This window comes from Lissotriton vulgaris, unplaced genomic scaffold, assembly GCF_964263255.1.
Source record: "Lissotriton vulgaris unplaced genomic scaffold, aLisVul1.2 SCAFFOLD_490, whole genome shotgun sequence".
Taxonomy (NCBI): domain Eukaryota; kingdom Metazoa; phylum Chordata; class Amphibia; order Caudata; family Salamandridae; genus Lissotriton; species Lissotriton vulgaris.
Window position 1 is genome coordinate 962,260 of NW_028240828.1, and position 12,768 is coordinate 975,027.

Consider the following 12,768-nt stretch of genomic DNA (forward strand, 5'->3'; position numbering starts at 1 on the left):
AGTGCCAAGAGTGCAATGAGTAAGTGGGAATAAGAACACAGTATCACAAAAGTTTTTAAAATCAAGTCTTAGCGCTCCCGGCTTTCCGCCTCAGGAGACCGGAAGCCACGAAGAGCTGACCAGATTTGCGAAACGGAGCAGTCCTGTTGATATAGAACTTCAAGCACCGCTTAATGTCTAAGGAGAGCAAGCGCTGTTCCGCAGGGGACTGTAGGTTTGCAAAGAAAGTCTTCAGAAGAACAGGTTCATTGATGTGGAAATCTGAAGGTACCTTAGGTAAAAAGGTAGGGTTGGTGCGAAACACCACACAATCCAGTTGAAACTGCAGAAATGGAGGATTGATCGTGAATGCATGAATGTCACTCACTCACGACGTGAAGACGTCAATGCAAGGAGTAGAGCCACCTTCCAGGTGAGATACTTCAAGTCAGCTCTATGTATGGGTTCGAATGGTGACTTCATTAGTTGTGCCAAAACAATATTAAGGCACCAAACAGGAGGGCGCCGAATAGGTGGAAATTTACGGAAAGGTCCCTTGAAAAACTGACGTATGATTCTAGAAGAACAGAGGGAGGTGGAGCCATCTTGGCGGAAGCGTGAAATTGCCACCAGAAAAACCCTTAAAGTGGCATGAGACAGTCCGGACTGAGCCAATTGCAAGAAGAAAGGGAGGAGCTGTGCCGGCTTTGCACGAATGGGATGAACACCAGCAGCAGCACACCAATGGCAGAACCTTTTCCATTTTAACTTGTAGGTCTTTACAGTTGAAGGAGCTCTGGCCTGAGCAAGGACTTCTCGGCAATCTTGTGGAATGGCTAGATGGGCAAATTCACAGTGTTCAGGTTCCAGGCTGAAAAACTCAGAGAAGATGGGTCCGGATGGTAAATGAGACCCTTGTCCATGGTGAGCAGATCCATCCGAGGATGAAGAAGGATGGGCTCGCATTGGGACAGCAGAAGCAACTCCGAGAACCATGCTTGACGAGGCCACCTGGGAACTATCAGAAGGATGTGGCAGGGTTCTCTCCGCATCTTCCAGAGCACCCGAGACACTAGAGGGATCGGAGGAAAGGCGTAAGCAAACAGATTGGACCAGTTCATCAAAAGGGCATTGCCTTGAGACCCTCTGTGGGGATGCCAACTTGCGTAAGATGGGCATTTCTGGTTCTCTGGTGTTGCGAAGAGATCCAGCGCTGGGCGCCCCCATCGCCGAAAAATCATTTAGAGTGTTGGTTGGTGCAGCTCCCACTCGTGGGTCGATGACCGGGACCTGCTGAAGGAATCCGCCAGGAGGTTGGATATTTATGGGAGATGAACTGCGGTGATTACGATTTGGTGCGTGAGCGCCCAGTCCCAAACGGACTGTGCTAGTCGAGACAGCACTTGAGATTTTGTTCCGCCCTGCTTGTTTATGTAATGCATGCAGGTTGTGTTGTCCGTTTGTATCAGGACTGACTCTCCTCGACGCATGGGCTGAAACGACTTGAGCGCTAGGAATATAGCCATGAGCTCCAACCTGTTGATGTGCCAGGCTTTCTGTGGCAAAGTCCATCTTACTTTTACGGGGAGGTCTGGTAGATGCGCTCCCCATCCCTCCAGAGAGGCATCCGTCTTGAGTGTGAGATCCGGAGTGACGGATAGGAATGATGTCCCTGCTGCAAGGTGCACTGGCTGTGCCCACCACCGGAGCGCCCTTTTCATGCAAGTCGTGGCACAAACCAGGTCGTTGAAGGAACCGGTGATTTGACGCCACTGACCGTCTAATTATTCTTGAATGGGTCGTGTCCGTAATCTGCAATGTGGAATGAGTGCGATGCACGATTACGCCATTCCCAGAAATGACTTCAGTAGTCGGACTGAAACGTACTGCTTTGACAGCAGAAGTGATACTAGACGCAGAATCCGTTGACGACGTTCCAGGGACACGAATGCTTTTGCCAAAGTTGTATCCAATGTGGCTCCTAAAAAATCCTTGAAAGGAGCTGGACAATTGGGATTTCTCCAGATTGAGAGACAGGCCCAGGGAACGAAACACCCTCTGGCAAAGGGATGTATGCTGAATCAGCTGTGTGCGAGACTGCGACTTCAGGAGGCAATCGTCGAGATACGGAAATATCTGGACACCTTGAAGACGTAAATAGGCCATTACAGGCGCCAACGTCTTTGTAAAGAATCGTGAGGCAGAACGAAGGCCGAATATCAAGACCTTGAACTGGAAATGTTTCTGCCCCTCCCGAAAACGAAGAAACTTCCAATGACGCTGGAGTATTGGGACATGGAAGTAAGCATCTCTGAGGTCAATAGTTGCCATGAAATCTCCGACTAAGAGCAAACGCAAGATCTCTGTAAGCGTTAGCATGCGAAATGATTGACTCTTGAGATAGTGGTTGAGCGCTCTCAAGTCCAATATAGGGCGCCAATCCCCGTTCTTCTTTACGATAAGGAAAAAACGGGAATAAAATCCCTTCCCTCTTTGAGACCTTGGCACCACCTCTACTGCACCCTTCTGAATCAGAAGATGAACTTGATGGAAAAGTTCTTTGATGTGAGGGGTTGGTGGTCCGGAAGGTGGAGTTGGAGGAGGGATGGTGACGAATTCCAACGCATGGCCCTTGTCTACGATATCTAGAACCCAACGGTCCGAGGTGATGTAGGACCATTGAGAACAAAACAGGGAGATTCGACCTCCTATCTGCTGGGTTAAAGGCAAGTCATTGTCGTTTATTAGAGGATCCTCTGTAAGAGGATTTCCCTCTAAAAGGCTTTGGCCGGCTGTAGGCGAGACAACTGTTGTAGGTTATTGGAATAACGCTGGTTGGTTTGATTAAAGGAGTGGTATTGATTGATTCCTCCTCGAAAATTAGAGTTGGTGCCTCGTCCTCAAGCACCCCAAAAGGGCTGCTTTTTAAATTGCAGGGTTCCTAAGGCACGTGCCGTGTCCTTTTTAATGGACTGTAGTGCCTTATCAATGTGAGCCCAAAAGAGTGATTCGCCATTGTGAGAAGTTGGCCTGATATATGATGCTCACTAGTTCTAGTGATCACCTTGTATCAGTCCAAACAACCCTTATGGTGATTGGTTGTAAGTCAACCTTATAGACCAGCTATCCTAATGGTAGCATGGACAAAGCAATCTTAGGCTAAACTTTTGGCATGTGAAGCCAGCTGTTTTACCACATATAACCCCTTGAATACCAAATGAAAGGACGCCACACAGGTAGTTATGAAAGTAAACAATATATTTATTAACTAACATACACCTCTGAACTCTTTATGAGGTCAGAGGGCTAAGCACATGACAAGACTCCTAAGAAAAATACGTTACGTTACACGAGTTACAATGTTGCCCTAGGGGCGCAACAAACCATATACCAAACAAGTGGTATAAGGGAGTCGATAGAAGGAACGGAGCTGTCCAGAGGCTGTAGGATCGCTGGGACTACACTATCCTAACTTTAGGTAAGTAATAGGAGGCCCATGGAACGTGTGTGCAGAGTGTGAACTCACACGCGAGATGCGTAACAAAGTCAAGTCAGTTTACGAAAAAGGAGAGTACGGACAATCCTGACTAGTTAGGACTAAAACGACTGGAAATCTGGACACTAGGAGAGTTAATCTACCCTTGAGCACCGAAATGCTCTTGTTACCTCACCCACGGGCTGCGGGTGCATAGGTGCGAATTCGTGTCGGGTTTCTGCGTTGAAGTCTCTGGAGCCTGATAGAAAAGATGCTGCAGGCGACCAGGAGGAAGATGTCCGGTGTGATCCAAGGGTGGATCAAGGAAGCTGAAGACCTGAAAGCAGAGGGGACAATGTTCAAAGTCACTAGCCAGTGACTGGAGTGGAACCAGGAAGGAACCAGATGCTGTTGTCGCGATCAGGTGAAGAGTGGACGCTTGACTCTGCAGCCACGTGGACCAGGAGGTGTCTTCGATGACCAGGATTTAGGCACGAGCTGTCCCACGCAGGCTCTCGTTGTCGGCGGTGTTGGTTCCAGATTCGGCGTCAACAGGCCTTGGCAAAGGCAATCCACGCGGTGAGTGGAATCGGCGTCTGATGCGGACCAGGAAGGTCCGGGATACTTCTCTTTTGGAAGGAAGCAAGGGCCAGTATGGAGCAACCGCTGGAACGCTTGATGGTGCCTGCTTGTGCAGGGTGGTCACTCCTTGGCCACAAGGAAGATTTCTTCAGTCTTCTGTGGAGCAGAACGTCGAAGTCCAGAGTTTCTTCTTGTAGATTCAATTCAGGATAATCTAATTTGGAATGGGACCAGCTCCTATCTTTATTCTCCTAAAGGGGGCTGTCCTATCACTAGGTCCCTCCTTTGGGTGGGACCAGGAAGGGGGTGGTTACACCCTTTATCCTTTGTCCGGTTTCGCGTCAGAGCTGGGGCTGGAGTGCCCCAGCAACTGGTTTGAACAGGTGTATGCACAGGGCACCTTGTGTGCCCCAGGCATGTCTCATACCTTTCAGCCCGGTACTACCCAATACACAAAATCCAGTCTAAGGGTGGTGCTGGCACCTCCCAGGGCAGGAAACCCAGAGTTTCTTCTTGTAGATTCAATTCAAGATAATCTAATTTGGAATGGGACCAGCTCCTATCTTTATTCTTCTAAAGGGGGCTGTACTATCACTAGGTCCCTCCTTTGGGTGGGACCAGGAAGGGGGTGGTTACACCCCCTATCCTTTGACCGGTTTCGCGCCAGAGCTGGGGCTGGAGTGCCCCAGCAACTGGTTTGAACAGGTGTATGCACAGGGCACCTTGTGTGCCCCAGGCATGTCTCATACCTTTCAGCCCGGTACTACCCAATACACAAAATCCAGTCTGGGGTGGTGCTGGCACCTCCCAGGGAAGGAAACCCTTTGTCCAAGCCTCCCTCGCTGGAAGGACTCCCAGCAGCAGGAGGTCAGACTTGTGTCTGTGGTGGCAGTATCCATTTTGTGATGCTGAGGCTCGAGTTAACTTTAACCGGGGTTCACGGTTAGGTACATGTCGTGTCCCTCTAAAAGGGTGGAATGCTACCCCCGTCGCCAGAATTGGCGAGGGGGTAGTATTCCAATTCGTATGACACCTTCCTCAACATGTTTTGATAATGTTATGCCAAAGTTAGCAATAACCGCGAGGTTATAATGCACTTAACCACTTGGCTGCTACGGCACTTCAAGGATTTCTGTGTAATTTCCATTGAAATGAATGGCCACTCCATGACGAGCTGACCTTGTCATTAGCATGGAAGTGGTTAAGAGTATATGGTATAGCGTTATCATGGAAACAGCTAAAGGACTTGGTTACGAAATCTGTAGACAGGCTCAGCTCATGCCAGAGCACTATCTCACATAATTTCAAGCACTCTGCCTCCAGGATTGTTAAGGCCTGCCATAGGAGTGACTAATAGGAGTATATGTGTCCATTCTAGGTTTATATATAGGTATACTATAGCTAACGCAAAGGGTGATTACACCACCTTGCCCCAGCTGATTGATCAGCCAGTTGTGTCAGATTTGGATGGCAAGCCAGGGGTGGCATAATACATGCTGCAGCCCCTGGTAGGCCTTGGGTTCACTTATGCCCTGGGTACCTATGGTACACTGTACAAGGACTTACAAGAGTGACCCAATACCAATTGGTAAATGCACCTAAGGTACATGGATGTCAATTTAGAGAGAGAACAGCTAGGCTGTGGGTCTGATTAGCAGGCCCACAGCCAGGGAAAGTCATAAACCAGTGAAGCAAAAAGCAAAAATCTGGGGTGACCATAGGATTGCAGACCCTACTCTCCTACAGACGGTGTTTGAGCTCGATAGTCATCCCACTCCGCCATGTTATCATCAGCATCCACATCAGTAACCTCCCCATTCTCTCGTTCAGGTGGGTTGTCCTCCTCCTCATCCGGATACACAGTTGCGTATACTTGAATGGAGGTATGTCTCTGAGTAACTACCTGTGTTTGAGGCATGAAAGGAGCAGCTGCCGGCTCCGCCGTAGGTGCTAAGACGGAAGGAACAGTAGACACCTGCGGCGACGGAGGGAAACGTCTGTTGTAGTCATCTAACATATTCTGTAAGTTAGAGATGAGTGACAAAGGTAACGTCGCAGTAGGAATTTGAACAGGCATTTCTGCAGCTTGGTCATATTGCTCCTCATCATCATTGCTGAACTCTTGACATTTTATAACTAATTCAGATGGACTGTGAGCGTCAGAGATGGACTCATGCACATCAACTTCAGACTCCTGGTCTGAGTCCACAGCAAACAAAGGTGAATGAGGCAGTGTATCACCAGGAAGTGCAAGGCGGCTACTTTGAACCTTATGACCCTTGTGAGGAGTGTCATCCTTTGCGGAACCGGTGGAAGGCAGTGGCAGCAAGGGCAGAGAGGCAAATGTAGATGGCATCGTAGCTGGAAATGTCTTTTCCACAATTGAAGACTCCATCACCGACGGCAATGATCCTGCCGATGGTTCCGTCGTCAGCATCGACGACGACGATGGTTTCTTGGTCTTTGTCGTCGAAAACATAGTCGACGGTGACATCGTCGACGAGGCAGCCGTCGACGGCGAAACCGTCGATGGCAAAGACTTCGTCGACGGCACAGGCTTCTTCTTCGTCGACGGGGCCATGGTCGACGGAATACTAGTCGTCGAAGGCGTCCACAAAGCTAGCACCTTTACACCCTTCGCCGACGATGATTTAACTGTCGACTGAAGTTTCTTTGTCGACGAGGACAAAATTGGAATGACTTACGACACAACAGTTTTCCTAACAGAAAATTCTGTGGAAGTCGCAGCAGTAGCCTGAGAGCCAGGTCTCGTGGGCCCAGAAGTAGTAGGAAGAGGTGAAGACTCAGCAGGGGCCAAAGAAAGAGACATTTTCTTCTTTTTTATAAATGGAGAAGGCAACTCCTGCACACTACTACTTTTTTGAGGCTGCTTGGGATTGACCTGACATGAGGCTTTCAGTATCAGAAAGTACATGCTCCTTGTCTTTAAGTCTCTGAAGCCAGAGGAGTCCTTCCCTATCCTTTAAAGTCTTTGTGGAGAAAGTTCTACAGAACTTACAACTTCCCACTTCATGGTCAGGGTAAAGACAGTAAATACACTTACTGTGTGGATCCTCTGAATAAAGTCTTAGCTTTCCACATGAAGAACAAGCTCTGAAGAGGGATTTCTTACTTGAAGACATGTTGAAAACCAGGCAAAAAGCAGAAGAGTAGAGAAAACTGAGCAGAGCTCAGGGAGACTCCCTTACACACGACGTGCGGTAGAAAATCTGAGGTGCTGAGCTCTGAGAAGAAGGTTCTAGAGGGTTGCTGACGCCTGATTGGCTGCAGTTTGGACCAACATAATGACAAGGATAGACTGTATATGGTTTTTCCTTTTCCCATGCATTCCTATGTAGAAATGTGGGTAGGCAGTTTTTATGCCTTTTTTCTAGTACATATTTCAGGTTTTATGTTGTTACATATTTTATATATATATATATATATACACACATATATATATATATATATATATATATAAATGCTATTTTATTTACCGTGGGACTCCCACTCCGACGACGGGGAATATTAAAGCATGTGAATCTATGAAAGACACCCTAATACTGGAGAAGTTTATTTCCTATTTTTTAAGAAGTGTTTGAAGGATTGGGCCCATCCTCATGCGATAGCGGGTAGAAAAGTCGGAGGACTTGTAGGGGCCATTTGTTGGCACAAGGGAAAAACAAGTACTACCTCTAACTTCATCAACAAAAAAATGTGTGTTTCAAGATCCTTACCAAATAAGGGAGAGATGGATAGTCTAAGTCTGTTGCTTTACAAAGTGTCCCTTGAATGAGAACTATCCTTATTCTCCCTGGAGTGTTTTTTTTTTTTAACATTCTCCAATTCAGGTGATCATTTTCTTATCAGACAAATAGGTTGCAAATTTCAGTTATGACAGTATTGAAAGGATAATTTTTCAAGTACATGCGAATATGGGATTAAGTTTTAGTTTGGCTACAGACTGTAGCAAGAACCACTCATATTTGGGTACAAATACAATTGGCAATAGACTATGAAACAAACACTAAATTAATAAAGTACACATAAAATGCTAATTTACTTAAAAATGTACATTTGGTTACATACTAAAGAATTGAGATATACATCTTATCTAAAATAACTAACCCCACCAGCATTAGTTAGCAGGTTTTCCTTAAAAGCACAATGCAATTTACCCCCAGAATATCTTCTACTAACAGAGTGTTTCTGGATTTGGCTACATGTGCAGATATTGTAGTGCCATATGCGACAGGCCCAGCAGGAATGAGACGAGATTGTCCTTCCTTTATTCCTGTTGGCGTGAACAAACAAAGACTCTAAAAAAAAAAAGGACAAAGTCAAATTTAGCAAATATATCTATGAATGTGATTATATTTACTGTAAATAAAAAACATAAGTAAGAATAAGTGAATAAACAAACAAGTTACTTACCTTCGGTAATGATATATCTGTAAGAAACATTAGTTAGTGATAGATTCCTTACCTTACAATTACCCCCAAACGTCAGACTGGATCCGGAAAGTTTTCGTCAGCAGTACCCCTGCGCATCGGAGGATGGCGCTGTGCGGCTCCGCGTCCGTCGTTGGCGTCGTGGTCACCGAGATGACGTTGCGGCAGCTACTTAGACATCACCCTCGCGCACTGATGTCAGTTCTGTACACTACTTTCTGCGCCAGGAACGCAGATCCATGCAAGATACTGACCACTGGTGCATTGAAAATAGGGCCCTGAAAGGGATGACCTTAACCCTAGAAATCAGTTCGCAGAACAGGGAGGATGGGTGGGCGGTAAGGAAACTATCACTAACTAACGTTTCTTACAGATATATAGTTACCAAAGGTAAGTAACTTGTGCATCTGAAAGAAACATGTAGTGATGGATTCCATACTTTAGAATAGATACCCCAACAATACCAACCCCAGTGGTGGGTCTGCGAACCAAGATCACACCAGAAAGTCCCAGAGACCAGAACGGCCAAAGAAGCCGGCTTTCCGGAATTTGATGTCCACGCAATAGTTCTTAGTAAAAGTGTGCAGCGAGGCCCACGTAGCTGCAGACAGATGTCTTGTAAGGGGACACCACGTCCCAATGCCGTAGTGGCTGCAATCGCCCTGGTGGAATGAGCGCGTAGCCCCACCAGAGGCTCCTTTTTAGCCAGAAAATAACAGACTAATACGCAAGATGACCTATCGGGATATATAGTCCGCTTATGTACGGCCCGACCTTTATTGGCGCTTATTGGCGCCAATAAAGCCAACAAAGAGCTGGTCATCCACCCGGAACTGTCAGGTAAAATGAGAGCACACGTTTTGGGTCCAAGCGGTGGAACCTCTCTTCCTCGCTGGAAGGATGCGGAGGTGGAAAGAAGGTGGGCAAAGTGATGGTCTGCCCAATGTGAAAGGCAGTGACAGCCTTTGGTAGAAAGGATGGACGTGTTCTGAGCACAACCTTGTCCGGATGGACAGATAGCAAAGGAGGTCAACAAGAAAGAGCCTGGAGCTCACTCATACTCCTGGCAGAGGTGATGGCAACCAGGAAAGCAGTCTTCAAAGTCAGCAAACGAAGAGGACAGTTGTGAAGAGGCTCAAAGGGAGCGCACATTAAATATGTAAGAACCAGGTTCAAGTCCCACTGTGGAATTACGAAAGGAATAGGAGGGAAAAGAGGAGTAATACGTTTGAGGAATCTATTTACAACAGTAGACTTGAAAAGAGGGCTGGTCAGGGAGCCTGAGAAAGGCCGAAATAGCAGAAAGATAGCCCTTGATAGTGCCTAGAGCAGAGTCCTGCTGGGCAAAAGAAAGAAGGAACAGAAGAACTTCACCATGCCACAAATGTATTCCACCTGCAGAGGTATACCAACTTAGTGGAGGGACGCCTGGCTGCTAGAAAGACATCACAGACTTCAGGAAGCAAGTCGAAAGGAATCAACTGCCGCCACTCAATCTCCAGGCAAAGAGGTGGAGACTGAACAGGTTCGGTGGAGGACCGTCCCCTGCTGCTGCGACAGAAAATCCTCCAGAAGAGGCAGTCGGATCGAGGGATCGATCGTCATACTGAGTAGCTCGGGATACCAAACTCTTCAAACCCAGTCCGGGGCTACAAGAATGACTTGTGCCCGGTCGCGCCTGATCTTCAGCACTCTGGGCAGAAGTGGTATAGGCGGAAAGGTGTACAACAATACGCAATTCCACTCCTGATGAAAAGCGTTGCCTAGAGAGTGCCGCCTTAGAAATTCCGACGCGCAGTATTGCTGACATTGCGCGTTCTCTTCGGTGGCAAATAGATCTCACCGAGGGTCTCCTCACTGTCGAAAGAGACCTTGCACCACGTCCAAGTGACGACGCCATTCGTGATCAATCATGCACATGTGGCTGATTTCGTCCCCCCTGGCGTTCAGTGAACCTGCCAAGAGTTGAAACACAAGGGAAATGCCCTGCTGTTACAGCCATGTCCAGAGGCCTAGAGCCTCCTGACATAGGGTCCACGACCCCACCCCACCCTGTTTGTTGCAGTACCACATGGCAGTGGTGTTGTCTGTTAACACCTGCACCACTTTCCCTTTGACAGAGGGAAGGAATGCCTTCTGTGCAAGTCGGTTCGCGCAAAGCTCCAGAAGCTTGATATGGAGCCCGGACTCCGCTGGAGACCAGAGGCCTCTGATCTCCACCTCTCCCATGTGGGCCCCCCCATACCAGGAGGGACCTGTCCGTCACTACTGTGGGCTCTGGTTGGGGAAGGGAGAGGGATCTGCCTCCAACCTAATGCCGGTTCTTGAGCCACCACTGCAGCTGCTGTGCAGTGCACTCTGAGATCTGAACACAATCGGACAGGTTCCCTGATGCTGAGTCCACTGGAACTTCAGGTCCCACTGCAGAGCCCGCATATGCCATATGGCATGAGTGACCAGCAGGAGGCCATTAGGCCCAGCAGATTCAGGGTCATCCAGACCGAAACCCAGGATAGAGGCGGAAAGATGGGAATCACGAAACTCAGGATAGAGGCGGAAAGATGGGAATCATAGCCTGAATATCCTTGACTCGCCGTTCGGAAGGATAGGCCCTAAACTGCGTCGTATCCAGAACCGCTCCGATGAAGCGGAGCTTCTGAGAGGTAATCAGGTGCGACTTCGGCACATTGATGGAGAACCCCAGCAAATGCAGGTCGGCCGAAGTCTGGAGGTGGGAGAAAACTGTTTGGGGCGAGCCCGCCTTCAACAGCCAGTCGTCGAGATAGGGGAAGACTGGAATCCCTGATCTGCACAGATGAGCTGCGACCACTGCCATCACTTTCGTGAACACCCAAGGGGCGATAGTAAGGCCAAAGGGGTAAACTGAAAGTGCTCATGGCCTACCATGAACCGCAGGTAACGCCTGTGGGCCGGCAGGATGGGAATATGAAAATACGCATCCTGAAGGTCCATCGCTACCATCCAGTCTCCAGGGTCGAGAGAAGACAAGACCTGAGCCAGAGTTAGCATCTTGAACTTCTCCTTCCGGAGGAAGCGATTGACGTCCCTGAGGTCCAAGATAGGATGCAGGCCTTTGTCCTTCTTGGGCACCAGAAAGTAGTGAGAATAACAACCACGTTCTACTTCTGGCGCAGAAACATGCTCGATGGTCCCCTTGGCCAAGAAGGCCGCGACTTCCTGATGAAGAAGTGCCAAGTGATTCCCCCGACATGCGGTGGTACTGGGGTGGCATGGCTGGGGGGGGTACTCTCGAATGGGAGGGAGTAGCCCCTTCGGACTATATGTAAAACCCACCTGTCTTAAGTGATGGTGTGCCAGTGGGGAAGGTGATGGCGGATCCTGCCGCCCACTAGTGTTTGATGGACCTGAAAGACCGGACTAGAAAGGTTGGTAGGCAGTGGTGGCCGGAGTGGTGGTGGACTGACCGGCCCGCTGGCCCCATGACCCGCCTCAGCTGGTCCCACGTCTGCGCTGAGACTGTTGCTGCACGGGCCTATGTCTCTAAAGCTAACGTGTCAGGGTGCCCCTTCCGTGGCCACGAAAGGAGCGAAAAGCTGAAGGCGGAGGAGGGCGCGTGGCCGAAAGGCCCAAGGACTTGGCCATAGCCCGCGAGTCCTTAAAGCGCTATAACGCACTATCAGCTTTATTGTCAAAAGGGCGAATGCCATCTAGGGCATGTCCATCAAGGTGCTCTGGACCTCCCCCGAAAAATGAGTGGTCGCCACTGTCATGGAAATCGCTCTACCCAGCGAGTCGACGGTGTCAAGGCCACATCGAATCTTGAACTGCGCTGCATCTCTCCTTTCAGTAATCGCTTGAGAGAGCACTGTCCGGGCCTCCTCCAGACACTAAGGGAGCAACTGCGCCACCATATCCCACACAGAGTGGGAATGACGGCCCAAGAGGCATTTGGTGTTCACAGACTGCAGCCCTGAACTGGCGGAAGAAAAAAAATTCTTACCAAACTGTTCCAGTTTCTTGGATTCCCTGTCCAGGGGGGCAGGACGCAGAGGCATGGGCAACCACGCTCTCAGGGGTGGGGTAATGGGAAAGGTAAATTTGGTCACCCGGAGCCAGGCAATGGCCTCTGGCTACGTTTCTATCCACAGGAGCCCCTGTGTTGGGCCTGGACCAGGTGCCCAAAATAATATCTGAAAGTGCATATTAAAAGGCAGCAGAGGCTCCGCAGAGGTAGCCGCCGGCTGAAGCACTTCTGTCAGGAGGTTAATCCTGCCAGCCACTGTAGGGAGTTCGAGCTG

At 48.9% G+C, this 12,768-nt stretch overlaps 1 protein-coding gene across 1 annotated transcript in view; it reads right to left on the bottom strand.

Moving 5' to 3' along the window:
* The window catches only part of LOC147672520 (cAMP and cAMP-inhibited cGMP 3',5'-cyclic phosphodiesterase 10A-like), a 909,783-nt gene that overhangs the window by 630,790 nt on the left and 266,225 nt on the right, over window positions 1-12,768 (bottom strand). Inside the window, exon 5 of the mRNA XM_086947973.1 lies at window positions 8,215-8,355. Within this exon, the coding sequence (XP_086804099.1) occupies window positions 8,215-8,355 (141 nt within the window). The remainder of the gene's footprint in view (window positions 1-8,214; window positions 8,356-12,768) is intronic.